The 24,649-nt window shown below is 35.7% G+C and overlaps 1 protein-coding gene across 2 annotated transcripts in view; it reads right to left on the reverse strand.

Moving 5' to 3' along the window:
• PRKN (parkin RBR E3 ubiquitin protein ligase) overlaps positions 1–24,649 on the reverse strand; it is a 1,884,374-nt gene that overhangs the window by 273,414 nt on the left and 1,586,311 nt on the right. For both annotated transcript variants that reach the window (XM_072637710.1, XM_072637711.1), the window contains one exon: positions 19,083–19,232. In XM_072637710.1, the coding sequence (XP_072493811.1) occupies positions 19,083–19,232 (150 nt within the window). The remainder of the gene's footprint in view (positions 1–19,082; positions 19,233–24,649) is intronic.

The raw sequence follows: 24,649 nt of genomic DNA on the forward strand, positions 1-24,649 counted from the left end.
TGGCACAGGGCCGCTCAGCATGTCGTGCCCACATCAGAAAAGGTGCTGTGCTCTATGAGCAAAGCAGAATTGAAACAGCACAAAGGAAATGTAGGATGTACAAATTTGGAGTAACCACCCCAAAAGTTCACACGGATCATCTGTGCCTAATCTGTGGTATAGCACTCTGAGCTCATATTGGTCTGATCAGCCACAGTCACACACATTGAAACTTCACTTTATCATGGTTATGTCATTTTGGTTCTTTTTGAGAATGAAGGACAACAACCAACCAATATAATGCCTAGCACACAGTAAGTCATTAGTAAATCCTTGTTTGTGATTGACTGATAGTCAGATATGACCTTAAATTTTACAAAGCAGTATTTGATAATTCAGACAAAACACAGGCAAGCTTCATGAAAGAAGATTCTAAAGGGGACTATGTCAAAAGAAAATTAAAATGTTTTCAGTAACAGCAGTAAAAAATATGTGAGTATAAAATCATGAATGGCCCAAGTGAGAAAGAAATGAAAAAAGAAATTTAAAGAAACCATGTGGTACGACAGATTGCTCTTTGAGCTTAGACTTAAAATAGTAGGTACTAAATATGCAAGGAGAAATACACAATGAAAGGCAGGAGTAAACAACTAGTATTAGGTTTATAGAAAATAAAACCAAAACCAAAGGAAGGATGTGAAAAATAATACCAATGTTTTTATATGAGAAGATCATGATGTGAAAATATTTCCATCAATGGATTAAGGCAATGGTTTAGTGAACAGAGTGCTGAGATTGTAGTTAGGAAGCCTTGGGTCTGAATCCTACAGTGGTCACTTATTATCACTGTATGACCCTGGATAAGCGATATAACCCCTTGTGTCTCATTACGAATGAGGGTGTTAGACTTGATGAACTTCTAGGATCCTTACAGCTTAAAATCTATAATTCTATTCATCCAAAGAACTGGACAAAGGGTTGAAATCAATATGAGTTAACTGAAAAGAAATGAACGCAATGTCTAGTATTTACTTTAAAAAAATTCATTTATGTAAGCATACAGGAGACCTGGCTTGACATGAAAAAATACATGAACCAACTGGATAAGATGTGGTAGCCAAACCCCTCCCTTCTCAAACAAAAATGAAAGCAAATCTACACTAATAAAAGTGGTGTTTCCAAATCTAGGATGGTATAGTCATAGAATTGTGTAATTAGAACTTTTTTAAAAAGGAGATCACTTTGTCTAACTCTTTCATTTTTACTGAAGGAATAAAAACTAAGGTTATATAACATGCTCAAGGTCATAAAATTACAGAAATTCAGAACTAGAAGAGAACTAAAGAGCCATCTAAATAATCCCACTGTGACTTGAAAAAACATCCCTTCCATGAGATATTGGACTCATGATCAATCCCTTGGCTTGAAGACTTCTAGTGAAGTTGGGGAGGGAGGGAGGTTTCGTCACCTTTCAATACATTCAACTTTGTACCAAGTAGGGCAGAAGATGTGATTATTAAAAAAATATCTCCTCTCATGGAAGCAGGTAGGTGGTTCAGTGGACAGAACTCTCAGCCTGAGTTTAAATCTAGCCTCAGACACATGCTAGCTGTGTGAGTCACTTAACCTTTGTTTGCTTTAATCTACAAGAGAGGGAAACAATAAATTACTGCAGTATTTTTGCCAAGAAAACCCTATAGACAGCACTGGTGAGCTATGGTCCACAAGATCACAGAGTCAGACAACTGAATAACAACCATCTCCTCACCTCCATCAAGACCGAATTTATTTCTTTGCAGCTATTAGCCATTCCCCTTAGCCTAGCCCCTCTGGGGACACACAGGCTGATAGAACCAGGAATAAATCCAGATCTCTTCATTATCAGATGTATGTGAAAGTGCTATGAAAACTGTAAAGTATCATACAAATGCAAGAAACTGTTGTTGTTATTGCAATATGTCAAATTCCACAATACAGCTGAATGACTTTAAGATAATACCCAAAATATTAGAAGTGATGACCTTGATGCATCTTGATAACATAATGGATAGAAAGTTGAATTCACTTATCAGGGGGACCAGAGTTCAAATCCTGTCTCTAGCACTTACTAGCTGTGTGACCCAGGGCAAGTCACTTGACTCACCTTAAGTTTCTTCATTTGTAAAATAGGGATGATATTAGTCCGTACTTCTGAGGATTGTGAGGATCAAATGAGGTAACGTGTAAAGCACTTTGCAGACTCTAATGCTATAGAAACATTAGCTATTATTATTATCTCAGTTGTGATTAGCATGTAAGTCAAGTATTTTTAAATTTCCTATAAAACAGTATTGAGAATATTTTGAAAAAAAAGCTCAGAGAATAACAAAAGCCCTCAAATCCCAAATTCCAGAATGGACGATTAGACCAAATCTTCCTTCAGCAGTTATTCTTTTAGAATGTGGAGCCTACAGTATCCAGCCTATAGTAGAAGATGTTGGGTCAAAAGACTACATATAACCAGAGACCTTCTCCGTTAAATCCTATGATTTTACTTCATTTCATATTGATTAAACACCTTCGGCACTTTACAATGACATACTGCTATTAATAGAGGCAGCTAGGTGGTGCAGTGGATAGAGCACCAGTGCAGGAGTCAGGAGGACCTGAGTTCAAATCTCACCTCAGACACCTGACACTCTCTAGCTGTGTGACCTTGCACTTAACCCCAGCTGCCTCATCCTGGGTCATCTCCAGTCATCCTGATGAATATCTGGTCACTGGATTCAGACGCTCTGGAGGAGAAGTAAGGCTGGTGATCTGCACAGCCCTCCCTCACTCAAAAAAAAACAAGGTCAAGTTCAAGTCATGCCATTATTTCTCTGATGGTATGGTCTTCTTTGGCAACGAAGGACGAACACACACAGAGTTATTAATATAAAGGGCCCACAGATGTCTTTTCTTTACCTAAGAGACTCTTTTAGAAGATTCTTTTTATTTAGTTTTATTTCTTTGGAAAGAAAAGTCCTGTCCTGTGTATTGCTTTCAGTATCCATAGTCTTTTCACTATGAAAATCATCCAAATGAGGTTGATAAATAAATGGCCATATTTTTTTTCTCTCTCCTCTTTAGCAGGGAAAGATAATTTCAATAATCCTGGGACCAATGAAAATTCCATGTGGTTCTTTCCAAAACTCGAAAAAAGGTTTGTTAATTAGTACATTTCCCTTTATTCATTTTGAAATCAGCAGGTGGTGGCCACATGTCAACTGCAATCTTTAAAGAACCATACTTTAATTTTGGAGGTGGAAAGGCTTGCTACAAGTGCCACGGTATCATTATTATTATTAGTTACTTTGATTAAGAAGTCTCAGAGGGCAATCACATTCCACAGGTGGAAAGCAGCTAATGTGCTGTGTTGGTAGACCTTTAAAAGAGATAATAGGCTTCCTCAGAGTTATAGACCTGTCAGTTTAACACTAATACCTCAAGAAAGACTGGAACAAATCATTCAGCAACCAATTTCTAAGCACCTGGAAAGGCAGAGCACCAACAGGACTTTGTGAAGAAGAAAGCATGTCAGGAACAATATTATTTCTTTCTAAGAGTGATGGTTCTTGCAGGCATGAGGAATGCAACTGACACCCTAGGTTTAGCTCTACAGAGAAGAGGAAAATCCACTTTCTTTTTGAAATGTGCTAATAGGCTTCACTTGACAAATTGCTTCTTCTAGGACATCAAGCGGTGATATCTTTCCTTTAAATAGATTCTTATTTTTTTTCTGTATTCTCCTTGGTTAAAGACTGTGCAGATAGGTAAAAAGAAGCAGTGTTGGCCTGTGTCTAGGCCATAGGTTTGCTACACTATTCTCTTCCCACTTTTAAGAAAAAAAAATGTTATAAGGTAGAAAAGATATTCCTTCCTCTTGCTCTATGATTTTTAAATGGTAAACCAGAAATATAATGTGGCTGGATTCATTCCTAAAGTGCAATCTCTTATACGCAAATTCAAAGTGGGATTATGCCTAGGCTGGGTCACATGTGCACACAGAGTCCAGATTAGTCTATTTCCAGATATAAGCAAACAGAAATGAGAATTAGGGTCTTTGTACAAGGTACCCTGAGTGGCTGAACTAGACTTCCGAGGCCTGCTGAACTGCAAACTACATTCCCAGGTAGAGAGCAGGAAATGGACCTAATCTTTTTGGTTTCTCAGACCTACTACCTTCTGAATCTAGTCCAGAATTACTGAAGCCATGGGATCAATTCTTTCTTTTGTGGATGCCTTGGCCTAATTGTTGAGAAGTGATCCAAATAATCTCTTATCATAACATTATTTTACAGCAGTCTTTGCCAAGAAACTGGAAAAGGACACTTCCTTATTGTTGACTGAGATGATTTTGTGCTAAAATATACAATCAGTCTTGTATTGTTTCTAAGCTTTCATTAGAGATAGAGAACTATAAACCAGTACTTAACACATGCTTTTGATGTTCTTATTTTATTTGGGGGAGAAATAAGAGAGTATTTTGCTTGTTCCTCATAAAAAAGGAAAGTCTTTTTAATGGTACCTATCTTCTCTTTTCTCAAATGAGATAATCTATGGAAAGCACTTGATAAACGGAAATGTCAGCCATTATTACTATTCTTGAATTTTTGAACTGTTGGGATCTTTTAAAACTTCCCACAAACTAAACTTATCTTATTTGTATTCCTATTGTTTTGTACTCTAACAATAGTGCTGTTGATGCTACAGTTCTTGGTGCTTTTTAGGAAGAGTCAGAGGATTTTAATAAAATTTCTTAGCGTATTTTAGTTCCATTTTTCTCAAATGCTCCATTCAACTTAGACAGGTTCTTTATGTAAATCATAAGCCTGACAGCAGAATAGTTTCCCATCCATTCAGGCTGTAGTTAACTTAGCAGTGGTCAGGACTTAGTTGATTTAAAACAAAAAACAGATAAAGGATTTCTTCTTGCTTGTGCCAGTCAGAGTTGATCCTTTTCCTATATAGAGAAGCACCACATTTGAAATCATGTGGGAGCATACTCAGTTGGCACAGTGGAAAGAGCACTGGCTCCGGAATCAGGGGACCTGGCTACTAACCCCATTTTTCCAACTTACTTACTATCTGTGTGACCTTATGTGAATCATAACCTCCTGGTACTACATTTTCCTTATTTGAAAAATGAAAGAATTAGACTAGATGGGCCTGAGATCATTTCTAGCTCTAGAATTATGAACATATGATACTATGAAGACTGATGCATGTACTCGGAATAACCTATGAATTTTCTATAATCCTTAGGTCAGGAAGGTAACTATGATCTAATGCAGTGTCTGAGAGATTAGATAAAAGCCTGTGGATTCAAGACTTAAGTTGTTTCCAATTGAAAGAACTCATTTCACTTACCATATTCTGAAAATTTAAAGCTGAAAAAAGAATGCAGAGAAGAAACACCAAGGTTCTCAATGAGAGCACAAAATAGGAACATGAAGAATCTACCAGATGTCGTTACATTTGTTACAAGATTTAACATAGAAAAGAAGAGAAAGATCTAAAACATGGATTTAATGAATACCTCTTCACAACAGCAAAACAAAACAAAGAACAAATAAAAAGAAAGCAAACAAATCCCACAAAATAATTTGAGAAGCAATCAGTTAATTTTAATTAGTGGTATCCTTTCTCATATTTTGTATGGACAAAATATATGTTTTCTTTGTAAGACTGAATTGTAGGTCCAGAAGTTATGTGACATGTTTTCTTTATAAGAGTGTATACTTTATATCTAATGTCCTAATTAGATACTAACAAAATCTAAAATGTCATTCAAATTACATATGTTGCAAATGCTCTCTTGATTAAAATACATTCTAAATGAAATTGTTTATATTCCCATCAAGAAGGAGTAAGAGCAGTGAAAGATGTTGAAAGGTTAAGATATTTTAAGTCTAAGAGTATAAAGGAAAAAACTATATTGAAGAAAACCAATAAGAGAAAGACATGAACCACCTATAGGAATATGCCACATGGTACAAGAAATGGTAATAAAAGGGCAAAGGAATAAGCCTTGAAATATACATTTAAGAAAGAAAGGATACTCCACCAAGGTGGTAGATAGTTTACAAGGAATCCAAGTATGGGTCAAACCCCATCAACTGGCTTGAGAAAGAAAAGGAAATAAACAAGATGGATGGCATGAAGACACCACCCAAACTAGTAAATGAGATCAGAGTCAAATAATGTGAAGACAATGACCGACCTATTACCAAAGAAGCATATGTAGTAAATACTCAATTTAATGTGAAAACAAACCAAACGGATTCTAGTAATGAAAGGAGTACAGTAGTTATCAGGAGCACCTTTAATTTAGATTTATGCTTTTGATAAATTACTCTTATTTTCCAAAGAAGCTAAGTGATTAAATACATAGGTTTTAATAACTATAGCTTATAATTATGAAGTATTTTAAAGTTTAAAACGAGCTTTTTTTATATCAACCTTGAAAAGGATAATGCTGCATTGGATGGTCTCTAAGATCCCGTTGAGTTCCAAATCTATGATCTAATTATGTCTCATTATTCCCCATTTTATAGATAAGAAGACTAAGACTCAGAGAAAATTTGCCTGAACCTAAATATCAGAGCTAGTAAATGAAAATCAGGGACTTGAAATGTAAGATCCTCTCCCCTTCCCTTTCTCTCTCTTTTGCTCTCTCTCTCTCATTTCAGAAGAAAAGCTGGTTCTCTCTTCTCCCCTAAACTCTCACCTTCCCTATTACTTTTGAGAGCAACACCATCATTCAGTCCTTGAGGCTCTCAAGCAAGAAGGCATCCTCTACATGTTACTATCTCTTATCTTTCATGTCCAATCTGTTGTCAAGGCCTGTTGTTTTCACCTTTGTAGCATTCTTCAAATTCCCTTTTCTACTTCAATACTCTGGTATAGGCTCTCATTCTGTCACACCTAGACTACTGTACTTACTAGCTGTGAGCTTCTGGGCTAGTCATTTAACCCTGTTGAATTTCCTCATTGGTAAAAATGAGCCGGAGGAGGAAACAGCAAGTCATTCCAGTTTGTTTGCCAAGAAAAACCTCAAATGAAGTCATGAAGAGTCAGATGTAATTGAACAGCGACTTTATCATAGCTAGGATAAGTTAACACTAAGTAACTGGTCTTTGCTAAAACTACAACTTCTACATTTCAATAAATAGAAGACTTTCGAGGAAAATCTGTGAAATGTATGCCTGTATAACGTTACAGAGAACTTGTTCTTATCTGTCAGAACTATTTTTCTTGATTTTAAGAAATACTTTTTAAGATTTTCTCTCTTAGCTCATCAAGCTGGCTCAGTGAGAGTCTAGCAAGACTATTCCTGATCTTTGCAAGTAAGTCAATCTTATGGTTTAAAATTAGATTTTTGGACACATTTTTGTCAAATAAATACAGAATATATATTCTATGACATTTGTTAAAATTAGCTTTCTTTTCTAAAACCTATGATTATGAGCATCTTGTGTAACAAATTCAACAAACATTTTTAAAGCTCTGTGGGCACAGTGTGCAGACTATTAACTAAATCAAAGCTTAGATAAGACATTGTCTCTGTCCTCATAGAGACTACAGCCTGATAGAAGAAGCAGCCTATATATTATCTTTTTATACAAAATCTGCAAAACAAAATAATATATAATCTATGAATAAAAAGATGCAAGTCAGGCACTCTGTGAGGGTGTGAAAGGTCATTACCAAATAAGGCTCCAGGGATGCTTTCATGAAAAAGGTTACATTTAGGTTGGGTCTTACTTTTTGGGTTTTGAGATTGATATATGTGATACCACAAATATTCTTTTGGAAATATTACAACTTAAAATAGAATATTTGTTATACATACATGTGTGTATATATACTTATATACTGTAAAATCTGGCCAAAGACTTGTTTGTATGTTCCAATTATTTGTCAAGGTAGTAGACAACAGAAAAAAAATATGGCATATAGAAGTTTAACTTGTCTCATTGCCCACATGGCTCCCTTGTGCACGTTGAGTACACATTCTTAGGTCCCATCTCTGTTCTTGGCCACAGAATCTGTGACTTTGTTGGGTTGACCATGGATTCTTCTCCAGTGTATCTGAGGATATGGCCCTAATAAAAGAGATATAGTTATGGCCCTAGTTTAAATCTAAAAGAAAATCCATCTTGAAGGGCCTATTTGAGATCTGATTTCCATTCAATATAATTATCAATCTGTAAGATTACAAATTGAGGAGTCATCTCTACTTTTCAGACCTCTGTAGGCTTAGGAAGACTCATATGAACTGATACAGTGGTAGGTAAAAAGAACCAATTGAAAAATTTGTACAATAACAATACCATTATAAAGAAAAACAACTTTGAAAGACTTAAGAACTCTGATCAACACGATGACCAACTATGATTTCTGCTCATCTCCTTACACAGAAATGATTGAGTTAGGATTAAGATGAAATATAAAGTTTTTGGACATAGACTAATGTGGGAATTTGTTTTGTCTGACTATGTGCATTTGTTATAAATGTAGGTAGTACCAAGAGAAAGTATATTTGTTAATTGGAAAAAAATAAAATTTAAATGTTTACTAAAGGAACTCTCCAGACTTGTAATTTTAGTAATATCTAACGATCCAGAAAAACACAAAGGTATCCATTTATAGACAAATCAAAAGTTGCTGAAATATTTTAATGAGCTAATCTTTTCATTAATAAATTAAGTCTACCCACTTAACCCATGTTTCTTTTCAATCTTTTTCTTAACTCAGATATTGCCATAGACATATGATCTATGTATTATAAACCTTTAAGTTCTATATAAATGTGAGCTATTATTCTTCCTACAATGGTTGTCTTTTTATTAACCATAGTTGGATTTAGAGAAGAAAATCTGATGACCCTCCATAGTCCTACTCCATGACTTTGTGTGGTATGGAGGTGATCCTGTATTCATTTTTGTTTTGAAATAATTTTTATTGATCTTTTGTTTTTACGTCAACTGAATTTCCTAATATTTTATTCCTCTTCACAGAGAGTCTTCTCTTACAACAAAGCACAAAAAGAGGGGTAAAAAAAAAAAAACAGTTTGGTAAAACTAATTGACCTATCAGACAAATCTAACAATATATACGGTACTATTTCAAAAACAGCTAGCTAAATTCAGTCAAATATTTAAAAAGTAATAGGTTGCTTGACTAAATTAAAACAAAAATGGTTTGTCTGGATCTATGAATGATCTGTGTTTTTCATTTATTGTTGTTATTGTTTAATCATTTCAGTCATATCTCTTTGTGACCCCATTTGGTTTTTTGGGGGGATAAGGACAAAGATACTGGAGTAGTTTATCATTTCCTTCTCCAGCTCATTTTACTGATGAGGAAGCTGAGGCAAACAGGGGTAAGTGACTTGCCCAAGGTCATAGAGTTAATAAATGTCAGAGGCCAGATTTGAATTCAGGAAGATGAGTCTTCCTGACTCCAAGTCTGACACTCTATTCACCGTGCCACCAAACTGCCCACATTTCTAATTGCTATATAGTATTACTGGAAATTATGAAAGATAGATCCATAGAAGTCTTGAATTATGATTCTAAGGTTAAGAATATATTTTAATAAACTCAATTTTTAAATGATAAAAGATTTACAATTGTCTAATAATATTTGTATATGTGTATACACTTTTAGAAAATCACATAAAAATTTAGGAGCTTGCTATCTACAACCAACTTCATATTTAATATGAGTAATTATATTAAAATATGACCAGTCTTCTCCTACTACTGTGACTGCCTATATTTCACACCCCTTCCTCCACTTTTCCTATGGAATGAACTTCTTCCCTTTTGTCTATTCTTATTCTATGAGGGTCACCTCCAGCTGTCCTGATCTGTATCTGGCCACTGGATCCAGATGGCTCAGAAGGAGAAAGTGAGGCTGATGACTTTGTATGGCTCTCCCTCACTTAAATGTATATCACTTGTATATCATGGTATCACCTTACTGACGACATGGTTCTCTTCAAGAACGAAGGACAGTACAGAAAAAGAGAGAAGGGGATGGAAGAAGAGTGGGTAACGGAAGGGAGGACAGACTGGAGGAAGGGGTGGATGAGGTGCATGCTGTCCTGGGGTGGGGATGAGGAGAGATGGGGAGAAAATTTCTAATTCAAATTCTTGAGGAAGTGAAAGTTGAAAACTGAAAAATAGATAAATTATATATTTTTTCAAAAAGAGCAAAGGACAAACACAAACAACAACAAAAACAACAATCCTATTCTGCACATCCTTCAGAGTCCAGTGGGAAGAGGAATAGGTCAGCCTTCTACCCTCGTATATAAACTTGGAGCCATCATTTAACCTCTATAGGCCTCAGCACCCCTATCTGCAACATGAGAGAGTTGGACTTGGAAGCTTTTCAGGTACTATCTAGTAATTCTCTTACCCAGTGACTCATAGCTTTTCACTTATAATTGGAACAAAGACCTGGGAAAATCAGAGGAAAAACAGCCTTTATTAAAGTGAGAGCTAGTGAAATTTTCTTATAATGTGTTACTGAAAGGCTCATCGGTTAAAAAAAAACACATAAAATAAAATCCTCTGTATTTTGGCTCTTTTTTCTTCATCTTTTTCTGAAAGGAAGAGGAATGTGGGTCTTACTGTATTATTGGAATACCTGACTTGTTTTCTCAATGTCCCCTGTGTCACTTTTACAAGTATTTCAATATAAGTAAAAAATTAAGACAACAAAAAAGGCTGGTTATTTTAAAATGCATAAAAACCCCTCTTATTCAACTTTCCAATCAATTGTGGCAACAGAAAAGATTATATCTATCATGGCAGAATGACTTCCTAGAGAATTGATGACCTTTGTATTTCATATATATTCTGAGGTCAATGCACTGCAATGTTTTTAGGCATTGCTATTGAGAATAACCATTTCTTACTGATAAATATATCCTAGAAGAAACTATTATTTGTATTGCATTATTTTAGGCTAGGACATTATTAAAAGGCCACAGTATACTGACATAAGTAAGAGTTCCCTATTTTCACAGATCATTGCAAATGGTATTATACATGATCAGGAAAATAGTATTTCAGTCATTTTATGGAAAGTCTGTCATATTTTAGCTAAGAAACAACTTGCTTAGGAATTGGAGCACAAGGTATTGAAAAGATGCAATTCTATTTTCTATAGGATAAAGTGACCAGTCAATAGAAGGAGGCAAGGTATGATTACTGCCTAGAGCTTACTACAGAAGCTAGCAGCCTAGCACTTAGCAATAATGAAAAATGTCTGTGCTTTTTGTGTTTCCTTGAAAAGTTGTCCATATAAAATATACTCTGAGCTAGGTTTCTAATTTTTAGTTTTTTTAAAGTAAACTAAGCAAGCGCAAATTCTTTCAGCATAAAAGTTACAATCAAATTACATATGACCATAAAATTAAAATAACTTTAAAGAAAAAGGATTATTCTTTTAGTATTGAATTGATCCCTCATTTAAATTTCAAAGTTCCACTATGCTAAACAAAAAAAAAAAAAAAAAAAAGAAAGAAAGAAAAGAAAAGAGAGGTAATGTTAGAAGGAGAGAAAAGAAGAAAAAAAGGAAAAGACTGGAATCCAGTCATTTAGGTTTTACTCAAAAGACTCTAAGCTGAATCACTATTTTGTATTTGTCTCCATGTCTTTCCCATTTTAGGACTGGCAAAGAAGCAAATACATACATAGTATGTGCCTTTGAAAGAGTTTTGAAGTAACAATGATGAACATAGGCCTCCAAGAAGAATCTTTGTACATAGTAGGTCCTTGAAAAATATTTGTACAATGAAGTAATTTTAAGCTGCAGAATATATCTTGATCTTGATCTGTTTAAGATTCATCTTACTGATGTAATATGGATCCCTAAAACCATTTAGAGACTTAATCTCTAATGAGTTAGAGATTTCAGTTTTAATCTGAATGAACAAATAAAAGTCTTGCTTAATGCCCTTTGCCCTAGCTTTCTAATTCATGACAGAAATCTCACTCTCCAGTTCCAAATGGCTTTAAAAGATCATTTCCTAGGGCATACAATATCCCAGGATAGAGCCAAATATGATAAAGGTGCTTTATTTATAGAGTATGCATGAGCCTGGACTGCCCCAGCCTTCTCTGTTGCCAGGTCAGTGAGTATAATGTAGTCCATATTTTGTTGCTGTTTTCCAGCATTAAACATGTCAACATTTTACATCTCAGCTATAAAAGTTAGTGAGATAGGTCTGATGAATAGCAATAAGACAAAAAAAAAAAACCAAAACCAAAACAAAACATAATGTGAATATCTTGGAAAATCAATTAATATTTTTATGAACAGCAATAAAAATATTGTTGAGAACTAGCAGAGAACGATGTCAGACTAGCTGACCTCAATATACATTCTTGGTTGAGCTTTGCTTATCATTGTGAATAAATGCGGCACCCCCTGTCAAAACTGACATTTTAGTACACGCAAAAGCAAGAAGTTTTATCAATTCACAAAACTCCTTATTTAACTCAGTGACTCTCATTAAGGCATATAAACTTTATGTCTAGAAATACCGCAGCACTGTTGAAGTCAGAAGCCACCTCGTTGGTTTTTCCTTTGAAAAGAACACAACCATATATTGTGAATGCGTGTGCCATTAAAAGTAAACATACAAATAAACAGGCATTTAATAAATGCTTTTTGACAGTGACTTCTGATGTGAAAAGGCAAGCAATTCAATCACTGGGTGAAAAGGACTAAATTGATACTATCCTGGGTGGAAAACAAAGACACAACCAAAAGGCAAGACAAAAGCAGGGAACTCCTGACGACCAGACGAGAGGAGAGATGACAAATGAACAGGACAGATGGAATCAGAAGCTGAATTTCATTGGAAGGTCTTTGGAAGATAACAGTGGGCAGATTATAGATAGAGCCACTAGTGTATTGACAGGACTCTGCTAATTGTGTCTCTGACATAGTGGGCAAATGGTACTGGATAATTTGAAAAAAACAAATACCATTATTTTACTGAGGAACTGCTGGTCTTGTGATCAGACAGGGCAAACTGATGGTTTGTTAGAGAGAATTAGCAGCAAGAGTGAGAGAAGACTTTGGATCTCTCAGCTGATCTAGACAATGGAGAGGAATGTCCCATTAACCTGAAGAGACTGCCCAGTGTATGCTTTTCTTCCAGATGCTGTGAAAATTTTAATGGATCCATAATTTCAACCATGTGGGCATTCAACACTGATGTCATTGGTTACAACCTACTCATGTCTTCTGATCCTCTGCAATTCTAGGTCACACCTTTTCCATAATTTTGAGAAGTTGAAAACACACTGGAGGTCACTGTTTGGATTTTTTTTAACATATAAGATATGGATACCAGTGTATCATTCAGAAAAATCAGTTGTTATCCCTCCTTCATGAGTGGTCTACCTTCTTTTTGTGCTCTAACACTCCTTTAAGGTAAGAGGAAATTAAAGTCCACACAAGGCAGTATCTTGCTCCAAGTTAAAAACATATTAAATAGAAGAGTTAGAGTGAGAATTCAGGTTTTTGTCTATTACAGTTTTTTTTAAAATCTGTACCTGTAATTTCAACTATGTCCCAAATCATCATTTTACAAATGAGGTAACTGAAGTCTAAAGAGTTTAAGTAACTTGATCAAGGTAACAGAGGTAGTAAAAGGAAAACTATAATTCAAAACATAGGTCCTCTGACTTTTAGTCTCTCTCCTCTTCGATCCTTTTATCCCTAACTGCTAACATGGTGATTTCTATTGTCCCACACCCCTTAAATGAAATTTACTTAACATTAAAAGTGCAGTAAAAATAATTTGATATTGGATAATAATTTAGATACAACCGAAGGACCTTGTGCCCTGGGTTATTGCTATGAAAATCCATTATCCTTGCCTGCAGATACAAAGAAGTGACGGTTAATGGAGAGCTCTACTTTGCAGAACTTCAGATAAACAAACTGTCCTATTAGTCTCTGCTTATTTAATTAAGTTCAATGTGTCCAGAAGAAAATATGACTTCCTATTATTTTCCATGTGAGTGAAGCTTGAGAAGGAAGCTCCCTTTACTACTGATTGAAATTCCAGTTACCCAACATTTTGAGAAATTATTAGCAATCATACTAATAATACTCCTCATTTTCAAAAGTGATCAAATTCAACATGTCTTGGAAAAATAATGACAATTCATGTGATAAACCTTAGAGTTAGGAAGTTAGGCAATTAAGGAGCTAAGAAGTTAGGACCTAAGCAACTAAGACTCTAAGTTACAGATGTACTGCTAATAAGTTAACAGCAGAGGAAACTTATATATTAGGAATTGTTCACACTAATAAAATATTGGGTCCAGAGCATTGTAAGGAAAGAGAGGAACATTGTGTATAATTGAATCTTTTTATTTGTTTTGGAAGAGTACATTTAAAAAAACACAGAGACAGTATAAATAAAATTTCAAGGCCTAAAATTATATGGGTGAAAATTGCCTTAAATGGGAAATATATTCTCAAATATAAAATTTAAAAGGGAAGAAGGGAAGCCACCTAAAGAGACATTTATGGTTGTATTGTGAACTCACTGACCAATTCAAACATTTTATAAAAGCTATTTTTCAGACAAGATAAAGGTCAAACAAGTGATAGGCCCATTGATTAGGGGATAGGAGGGCTAAAAGTAATGCCCTATTAAAAATGGGAGATAGTGTGGTGCATGCTAGATTTGAGTCAGATGTTCTGAGCTCAGATTACAGTTCTATTATCTACCAGTGACCATGAGTAAGATACCTATCCTTTCTGGGACTCAATTCTACATTGAAGTGTCTGAACCTCTGACATCCCTCTGATTTCTTAAGTTATGTTCCTATGAATAGGTGACATTTGGATACTACTTTAAGTTTTTGCAAAGCCATTTACCCATATTCCTACATTTAATCTTCCTAACAATACTCTAAAGTAGCTAGTAGGTATTCCTATCTTAGAGATGAAGAAATGAGGCCTTTAATCAGGTAGCTGGTAAATGTCAGAGATGGCATTTGGAACTAAGTCTATCTGACTCCAGGAACATGGCTCTTTTTACTGTACCATTCAGCTGAATCATTTTCTGGTCATATCTAACTTTTTGTGACACCATTTGAGATTTTCTTGGCAAGCATACTAAAGTGATTTGCCATTTCCTTCTCTAGCTCATTTTACAGATGAGAAAAAGGAGGTAAGTAGGGTTAAGTGACATGCTTAGGGTCACACAGCTAGGAAATGTCTGAGACTGGATTTGAACTTAAGGAGATGAGTCTTCCTGACTCCAAGCCTGGTGTTCTATCCACTGTACCCCCAGACTACTTTGACTCTCCAGTAAATAATGGAAAAGAATGCAGAACTACTCATTTTTTATTCTGATTCTACAATCTTAATCAAAGGTAATTAATCATCTTTAGACTGGAAAGTATAGGATAAAAATGGCTAGCAGAGGAAATGAAATCCAAGATAAGTGAAGAAATGGTTGGAGAGAACCTAGCTGTCTTTAAAAAGGTCCAGTCTTTGGGAACAGATGAAATACCCCATGGAGTGGCAAATTCTTTCAGAAGTGGTTGCTGTGCTAATGATAGTGATCTCTGAAAAACTGTGGAGATAAGAAGACAGACTGCAAGAGGGAAAATGGATAAATGGTCCTAACTTTCACAAAGGGGAAAAAGAAGATGACATTCTTCATACTCTAGGCTGGTGACTTTATTTCCTGGTGAGCTAGTCCTTTAACCACTTTTGTCTATGTTGGATGAAAGAACAAGGATCCAGAAAGACTTCAAGAGATTAGAATTGTGAGCTGAATCTAATAAGATGGAACCTAGAAGGGATCAGTATAAGTAACATCCTGCATTTTGGGTCAAAAAATCCAAGCACAAGTACAGAAAAGAAAAGCTGGAGATAAACAATATTCTATCTGAAGAAGACCTGGAGGTTTAGTGAACAGCAACCTCAACAAGATTCAAGAGTGTAACATGACGACCCAAAAGCTAATGAAATGTTTAGGCTGCAATAATAGTAGTGTAGAATGACCAATACGGAAATATGTTTTTCATGACTGGATATATAGAACCTACATCAAATCACTTGCCTTCTCAATGAGGGGGGTAAGGTAAGGAGGGACAAAGAGTCTGGAACTCAAGATTTAAAAAAAACAGCAAATTTTAAAGATTGTTTTTGCATGTATTGGGGAGGGATAAAATATTAAATCATTAAAAATATAAAAAATAGTAGAGGTGTAGTGTCTAGGATTCAGGAATTCAGAATGCTGCTACATTTTGCCTCTAAGAGATACACCTCGACTAGCATGTTCAGTTCTGGGCATCATATTCATAGTCAGAAAAATTATGAACTGGACTGAGCCCAGACCTCCACTATACTCTTTGAATAAGAGCTCCCCATCATCACAAGATTGAAATGGATTCAATTTACAGAAAACAAAACAAAAACAAATACTCAAAAATGTACTTTTCACTCAAATGATCAGAAATTTAACTGTTGTACCAGGTGAAATATATTCCCAAGGAATTCTTAGCTCAGGCCTTCATCATCTCTCACTTCCATTACTGAAGGTCTTCCTATCTCACATCTGTCTGTACTACAAGTCCATCCTCCACAGCTAATCAAGTGATTTTTCTATAAACACAGAATTGACCATGTCACTCATCACTCCCCTACTCAATAAACTCCAGTGGTTCCCTGTTGCCTCTAAAATAAAATATTACTATGTCTAACTTTTAAAACCCTACATAATTTGGCTCTATCCTATCTTTTGAGTCTGATTTCACATTAATCTGCATTCTGGCCAAACTGGCCTTCTCTTTCTTCCTTGTACAATATGTTCCATGTCTCATCTACTTGCCTTTTCAAAGTCTTGCTAGGAATTCCTTCCCTCCTCATCTTTACATCATACAATTCCTCTCTGACGTTAAGACACAACTCAAGCACTGTCCAGGGTATGTGGAACTTCCATTGTGAGTGTTCTCCTTTTGAAACTATTTTGAATTTATTTTTAAAATATTTACTGTGTATATATACATGTCTATACATATATGTATACATACATACAAATACACACATCTTCTCCACCAGAACACACAAGAGATTGTGTCATTCACCGTATTAATATCTACAGGGCCTAGCAAAGTTCTTGGAACTTCGTAGACACTGCATACATATTTGTTAATTGAATGACTGATTTTTAGTTTTGAGAAAACTTAGAGGATAGATGATAACTTCCTTCAAGTAAAAAAGTTACTGTCATGTGGAAGAGGATCTTAAAATCTTGTTTCCTTGACCCTGTAGGATAGAACTACAGAAACAAGTGGCTACTGCAGAAAGGCAGATTTCAAATTGTTATCAGGAAAAACACTGTAATAATTAAGAGTTGTTGAGATGACATTTGGGAGGAGTCTTTAAGTAAAGACTAGATGACTGCTGGGTATGTTGCATAAAGAATTCCAGGTCAGATATGGTTTGAATGGATGACTTCTGAGATTTCCTCTAACATGGAGATTCTCTGATTTAACAGAAGTTATGGCTTATTGATATGTTAAATTGTCACTTCTGTATTAATGGCACTCATTCATTCATTCACTCATTCATTCATTCATATTTCTGCATAAAAATACCTGCATTGCACCCTGCCAAGCACCATGAGGAATGTAAATATGTATAAAGATACAGCCCAACTTTATAATCTGAAGAAATTAAAGATATATATATATATATATATATACATACATACATTAAAAGATGAATAAAAATACAAGCTGCTGTATGATTTTAATAATAAATGTTATAGGTGTTCAGAGAAAGGAAAGACCAAAAAAAGGAAACATTCCATGATTCCCTAAAGCTGTCACTGTAGAGGCCACTTAGACCACATATAATCAGCATGGATTGTACAGCAAAATGATGATGACTGAAGCTGAAAAATAGTTTGATTTCCCTAATTTCTGAGGATAGCCAAATTTACTTGGGCTTTCATTTTAATGCAATCATGAAAGTTAATCCAGAGGCATTACTTTCCGTTTAATCATTCTTGTTTTTCATTACTCTCTATCAGCTCCATTTTCTTTCCTTTCTAGCTCTGTATCAGTTAAAAGAGCCTAGGGAAGGAACACTGTGTTTGACATGCCCCACTGCATGGACAGATAAGAAGTTTTACCAAGGTCGACAGATGCTACTTGGGTGACTTATTGTGCTTAGCAAACAATTATGCTTTGCCCCTGTATCCCTGATATTTCTGATGCCCCACCCCAAGCCTTCCATTAAGTTTCAATTTTAAAAGAAAGGCTTCCCCATCAAAATTCAACAGCATTTTATAAGCTGTTTTCCTGCCTGCACTAAATTTAATATCAGGATTATTATCCATTTGTCATTTCAACCTGCAATTTAGTAAGCCTTTTTGTGTTTGAAGTACATTTCCCTCCATCACCGTTCCTCCAGCTTCTACTGGGATTTTTACTGAAGCCTCTGTCTAGGACATTTGATTTGACCTCTTAGAACAAATATTTTCGGTATTTCTGATTCTGCTTTCCTAAGAGGCCCCATTAGCTCTGCTCAACTCTATTTAAAATAGTTTTTATGATGCAATACAATTTCAGCATTTCTATATTAATCTTCATTTTATTTCTTCAAGTACTTACACAAACACTGTCACTGGGACATCACTGATGGAACATTCTATCTCTCTTTCACTCCTATCTACTTAAAGGCACCACTAACACAATAATAAATGGTTTATGGAGAATCTGCTGAGCACTGGAAGAAAAAGTTCAAGAAGTGGCCTTGTCATTGACAACTGCTCATAGGAACTACTTAGATCAGCAGTCTCTCAAATGAATTAGAAGGAAGAAGTCTGGTATGAGCATTCCCCACATATCAGTAATCCCTTCCTACCTGGGCCAATGGATTCTAGTTTTTAGACACCTAAAAAAAAGATACCTTGGCAAAACATTTGTCAGGTTAAAAGGAAATCAAACAAACAAATTCAAACCAAAATACCAATCTAAGGAATCTGACAAGTTTGAATGATAGTCTTTCCTTACCCCGCAGCCTAGGCCATTACTTGGCTCACATGTGATTTTCCTCACTTCTGGTTCAGGGAGGAGGCCTGCTCCACACCCTGGACTGGGACAGAGGACTCCCCCCATTTGCAGGACACATTCCTCAGCTCCATAGCGTTGATAACGGTTGTACTAGAAAGAAGAAAAAAAAATTTCAAAAGAGGCAAGCAATATGAAAGAACCAATGTAGTATTTTTGCTGCTTAGACAAGATTCAGAAGCTAGTGGAGGCACAGTGTATAAAAAATGCTAGATTTGGAGTCTGAAAGACCAGTTCGAATCACTCCTCTGGGACTTAATAACTGGGTGGTTATGGGCCTTAACCTGGCTGAAATTCACTTAACTCTCTAAGATTTACCTCCTTTCCTTGATAGAATATACATTCTATTGGAGCAGGGGGAAGGAAAAGGGAATAATCATTTATATAGCACCTACTATGTGCTTCACACTGAGATAAGTGTGTTACACATATCTCATTTGAAAGGACTCACAACCTATGCTCATATAAATATATATAATTAAACACACACACACACACACACACACACACACACACACACACACACACACACAAAATAAACCTGGAGGAGACGTGGTTCAGGAAAGACCTTACATAAGAGATAATGAATGAAATGATCTTTTAAGGAAAGTAATGAATTCTAAAATGTGAAGATGAGGAGGGAATGCATTCCAGCTATGAGGGACAGGCTATGGTAAAGAATGGATACGGGAAATAGAATATCAAATGTAAGGAGCACAGGCAGGCCAATTTGGCTGATACTCAAAATAATTTGGCCTAACCATCCACTTGGGGGAAAAAATGGAGGAAAACTACCTATTGTCCTGACTGTGAAATATAGTTGGATGGACATTTATAATAATATTAACAACCTATGACATTTACATAGATCTTCAAGGTTTGCAAAATCATTTACCTCATCCAAGATTTATGCATATTTTGTTTAGTTGTTTTAGTTGTTTCTGACTCTTTGTGATCCCATTTGAGGTTTTCTTGGCAAAGATACTGGAGTGGCTTGCCATTCCCTTCTCCAGCTCATTTTAGAGATGAGGAAACAGGCAAAATAGGTTAAGAGACTTGCCCAAGGTCACACAGCTACTAAGTGTCTGAGGCCAGATTTGAACTCAGGAAGATGAGTATTCCTGACTCCAGTTCTGGCCCTCTATCCACTGTGCCAACTAGTTGCATATGATATATGTAGACATACAAATGTATCTATACCTCTTGGAAATATAATACAAATGGACATTAAGTTGGGAGCAGAACTGAACAGGCCAATAGCAGGCTGGATTTCTTTTTTATTGATGGGGATTGTAAATCATTGACATGATATTGCCAATTGCAGAAAGAATGGCTAGTTTTTTCTACAAATGGTTATATATTTTTAAACCCTCTATAAAGCTTTCCTCCTCAAAACTCTTACTCTAACAATGATAGCTAACATGCATATGTGTTAAATTTTGGGATGCACTCTATATGCACTCTATAATCTGATTTCATCTTTACAACAACCCTGTGTAGTTGGTACTATAATGTTATCACTATTTTATAGATGAGGAAACAGAAGCTCAAAGATGTTAAATACCATATCAATGGTCACATAGTAAGCAGCTGAGGTATTTCCTGACCTGATTTCTATTACTGTTTCTGCTATCACAGTATTACTTCTCATTCTACTTCAATACCTCATGATGTTGTGGTTCACTTCGAGTTGGGCCATGGCAATTCCTGCCAACCTGGAAGAACTTTGCTGACAGGACCAGGGATGGGCTTTTTGTCCGTAATCTGAGATTCAGCCTAAGTGTGCAGAAGCTCAGCACTAAGAACTTGGCTACCAGATGGTCATTCAATCAATCAGCAAGCAGTTATTAAGTGATTATTATGTGCTAGGCATTGTATAAACACTAGAAATACAAAGAAAAAAAAAGCAAAAAAAGGATTAGGAGTCTATTCTTTATTCAGTATGCTCGAGAGAGTCAACAAACATTTTGAATAGAATAAACCAGATCATGAGTACATTAGGAAGACAACTTGGGTGGCAGTGTGGAGGATGGCATGAAGAAGGGTTTGATACAAGCAGAAAGGACAGTTTGCAGATAATATTAGAGTCTGGGGCAGAAAACATGAGAGAATATACTAAAGCAGTTGTGATGGAAGTGCAGATGGCAAGCCAAAAAAAGAAGATAGAATGAAGGTATAAATAAAAGGAATTGGACCAGTCCCTTGATGTATACAGTGATGAAAGGAAGGAGTCAAACAAAGTGACAAGGCTGAGGGTCTGAGAGGGTCACATCACTATTCATATAAATTGAGAAATTGGGGGAAGGACAAGGTTAGAGCTGAAAGCAATCTAGAGATCATCTTTTAAAACTTCCTAATTATTTATTTACTTGCAAATGAGGAAATTTAAGCCCAGAGAGACTGACCTCAGGTTCAAATCCAGTGCTCTTTCCCATGAACCAAAGAATCTACCAATATTCAATTTTAGACATGTAGAGGTCAAAGTACCAGTGGAACATTTAAGAAGAGATATGTAATAAGTCATTAGAAATCAAAGAATCAGAGACCTTATGCCCGCAAAAGAATTCCTTCCATAATTTATCCAAACAAGAGGTTAATCAGTCTTTGCTTGAAAATCTTAAGCTAAGGGGAATATAAGGGTAGCTAGATGGCACAGTGGATAGAGCACTGGACTTGGAATCAGGAAGATTCATCTTCCTGAGTTCAAATTTGGCTTCAGATACTTACTAGCTTTGTGACCCTGGGCAAGTCACTTAATCCTGTTTGCCTCATTTTCTCATCTGTAAAATGAGTTGGAGAAGGAAATGGAAAATCATTCCAGCATCTTTGCTGAGAAAACTCCAAAATGGAGTCAGGAAGAGTCAGGCAGGACTGAACATCAACAACAACAGCAAAGTGGGAATACAAGACTGGAGTCTTGGAAAGAGATTGGGGGAGGAGATAGAAATTGGAAGTCACTGATACAGAAGTGACCTTTGAAATCATGGGAGTAGATGATTGCTAAAGAGTAAGCAAAGAGACACAAGAGAAGAGAAACCAAGAAAAGAATCTTGGAGGAAGTCTATTTTTAAAAGGTGGGAGGATGATGAATAATCAGAAAAAGAGGTAGAAAAGGAATAGGAAGACAGAAGAAGAATCATGGAACTGTGGCATAACAAATTCCAAAGAAGAAGAATGTATCAAAAAGAAATATGGGGTGTCACTGGGCCAATTGTCACAGGGGAATCAGTGGCTATGAAAAAGGGGGGAAAGAAAAAAAGGGGGGGATTTAGCAACAAGAAATTGTTAGTAGTCTTTAGGAGAGAGATGTTTTAATAGTGAATCAGACTGCAAGAGGCTGAACAATATATAAACAGTAAGAAGGCAGGTTAATGAGTAATTGTAGATAATGCTAATGGTGTCAAACTCAAACAGAAACAGATCCCTGTTGGCCACATATTGCTATAAAAACCCACAAATTAACATTATCTATGTTGTACTAAATTTTAAATTTATTTTGCTAAACACTTTTCAATTAAATTTTAAACTGGCTCAAGTTGTACTCAGGAATTTTTCAGTCCCTTTTGGCTGTTGGTCCAATTTGATACCCCTCACAAAGAGCTTTGAAGAAACCATAAAAAGAGAAAGACAAGATGATAGCTTAAGAGGGTGGCAATGTAAGAAAGGTTTCTTTTCTTTTTAGATAAGGAGTTGCTTTTAAGCTGAGAGGCAGCTATAGGGGGAGAGATTAAAAATACATAAGGGAGAAATGATGACTGTTGAAACAAGATTATGGAACACATGGGAGCGGAAAGAATAAAAGGTATAGTTAGAAAAGGTTAGGGCCAGCTTTCCCTTTGAGAGCTTTCACTCTGAGATGAGAGGGAGGGAGGAAAGAATGGAGGGAGTGAAGGAGGAAAAAGAAAAGGAAAGAGGAAAACAGAGAGAGAGGTAAAGAGAAGGGGAGACAGGACTGGAACCCTGGAAAGAGGTTGGGGGAGGAGATAGAAATTTGCAAGTCATTGATATAGAAGTGATCTTTGAAATCAGGGGGAAGGATGATTGCTAAGGAGTAAGTATAAAGACACAAGAGAACAGGAACCAAGAAAAGAATCTTGGGAGAGGAAGAAGGAGAGCAGGAGGGAGAGGGAGAGAATGAGAAGAGAGATGTAAATCTGTAGTTTTAGCATAGTCACTATGGGGAGTGTCATTGATAGCCATGAAGAGGTGAATAAGAAAGTTGCCATGAAGCAATGAAGGTCCAGCTAAGGTTAGATTTAATACATGTGTAGTGGTTACAGTCAGTATAATTTTCATGATGATTTACAGTAGTATTTGGCAACTCAGAGGTAGAAGTCAAGGAGGAGGTAGAGGTTATCCATATTTTAGGTCATCAGGATGAAAATGGTAGAAAGTCAAGGCATTAGGGGACTCAATAACTGAGGAAAAAGCATTCATTTAAATTACTTGCCAGAGGGCCAAGATTGGGTAAGGAGGAAGGTAAGTCCAAAAACACAAGAACAACAGGGAGGAATCAAGGGATGGTAATATGTTTTACTAACAATTTTTAGTATTTTGAAGGGGAAGGAAACTTAGAAATAATCTATGCCAAAACATTCATTCTATAGATGAAGGAACAACCTCAGATTTTGTCCAAGAGATTGTCCAAAGTCACATAGGTTGTACGCATAATTCAGTGACTTTTTTTCTATTATTCCTATTATAAAAATATACATTCTGATACTAGGAAAAAATAATTATATTATGTATTAATAAATTAAAAAATTCTAGGGGAAAAAAGCAATCAGTAATAGAATTAATAATAGAAGGATCTAGGGAATATCTACATGTACAGGCTAACCATACACATACACACACACACACACACACAAAACCTGTCACCATCACCAACACTATCACCAACAACAATTTAATTAACCAATTATTGATTAATTTAATTTTGCTTTGATTTTGATCCAGATATAACATCATCATCAATACAGCAACCTCAGGATAAGGAACTCCATCTGTCAGTGTAGATTATACCTTCTTTGTGACTTTATTAGGCTCAGAGAGTTTTCTGAGGGTGCTAAGAGGTTGTGACTTGCTTAGGGTTTCATAGGTAATAAAATATATCAGTATTAGGTCTTCCTGATGCAGAGGCCAGCTTCTTTATCCATCATATCACATTGTTCATTGATTCACTAGTAAAAGACTGCTTAACTTGACAAACGGTTACTACCTGACCAATTTAGTAAAAACAAGTAATGTGTACAGACACCAACAATATAACTGAATTTAATTCAAAAAGTATTTATTAAACACTCTGTGTCAAACACTGTTCTAGATGTTAGAATGGAATAGAATTAATATGAATTTCTATTTCACCCTGCTAAGTGTCAGGGATACAGATGTAAGGGTGTGGCCCTTTCAGACTGACAGTTTTGCTGATTAAAAAAAAGAAAAACAAAAATAAATACAACATTTGAATATTAAAACAAAACCCCCCAAAAGGCCTCCTAAAGAAACAA

Source organism: Notamacropus eugenii, chromosome 2, assembly GCF_028372415.1.
Source record: "Notamacropus eugenii isolate mMacEug1 chromosome 2, mMacEug1.pri_v2, whole genome shotgun sequence".
NCBI classification, from domain to species: domain Eukaryota; kingdom Metazoa; phylum Chordata; class Mammalia; order Diprotodontia; family Macropodidae; genus Notamacropus; species Notamacropus eugenii.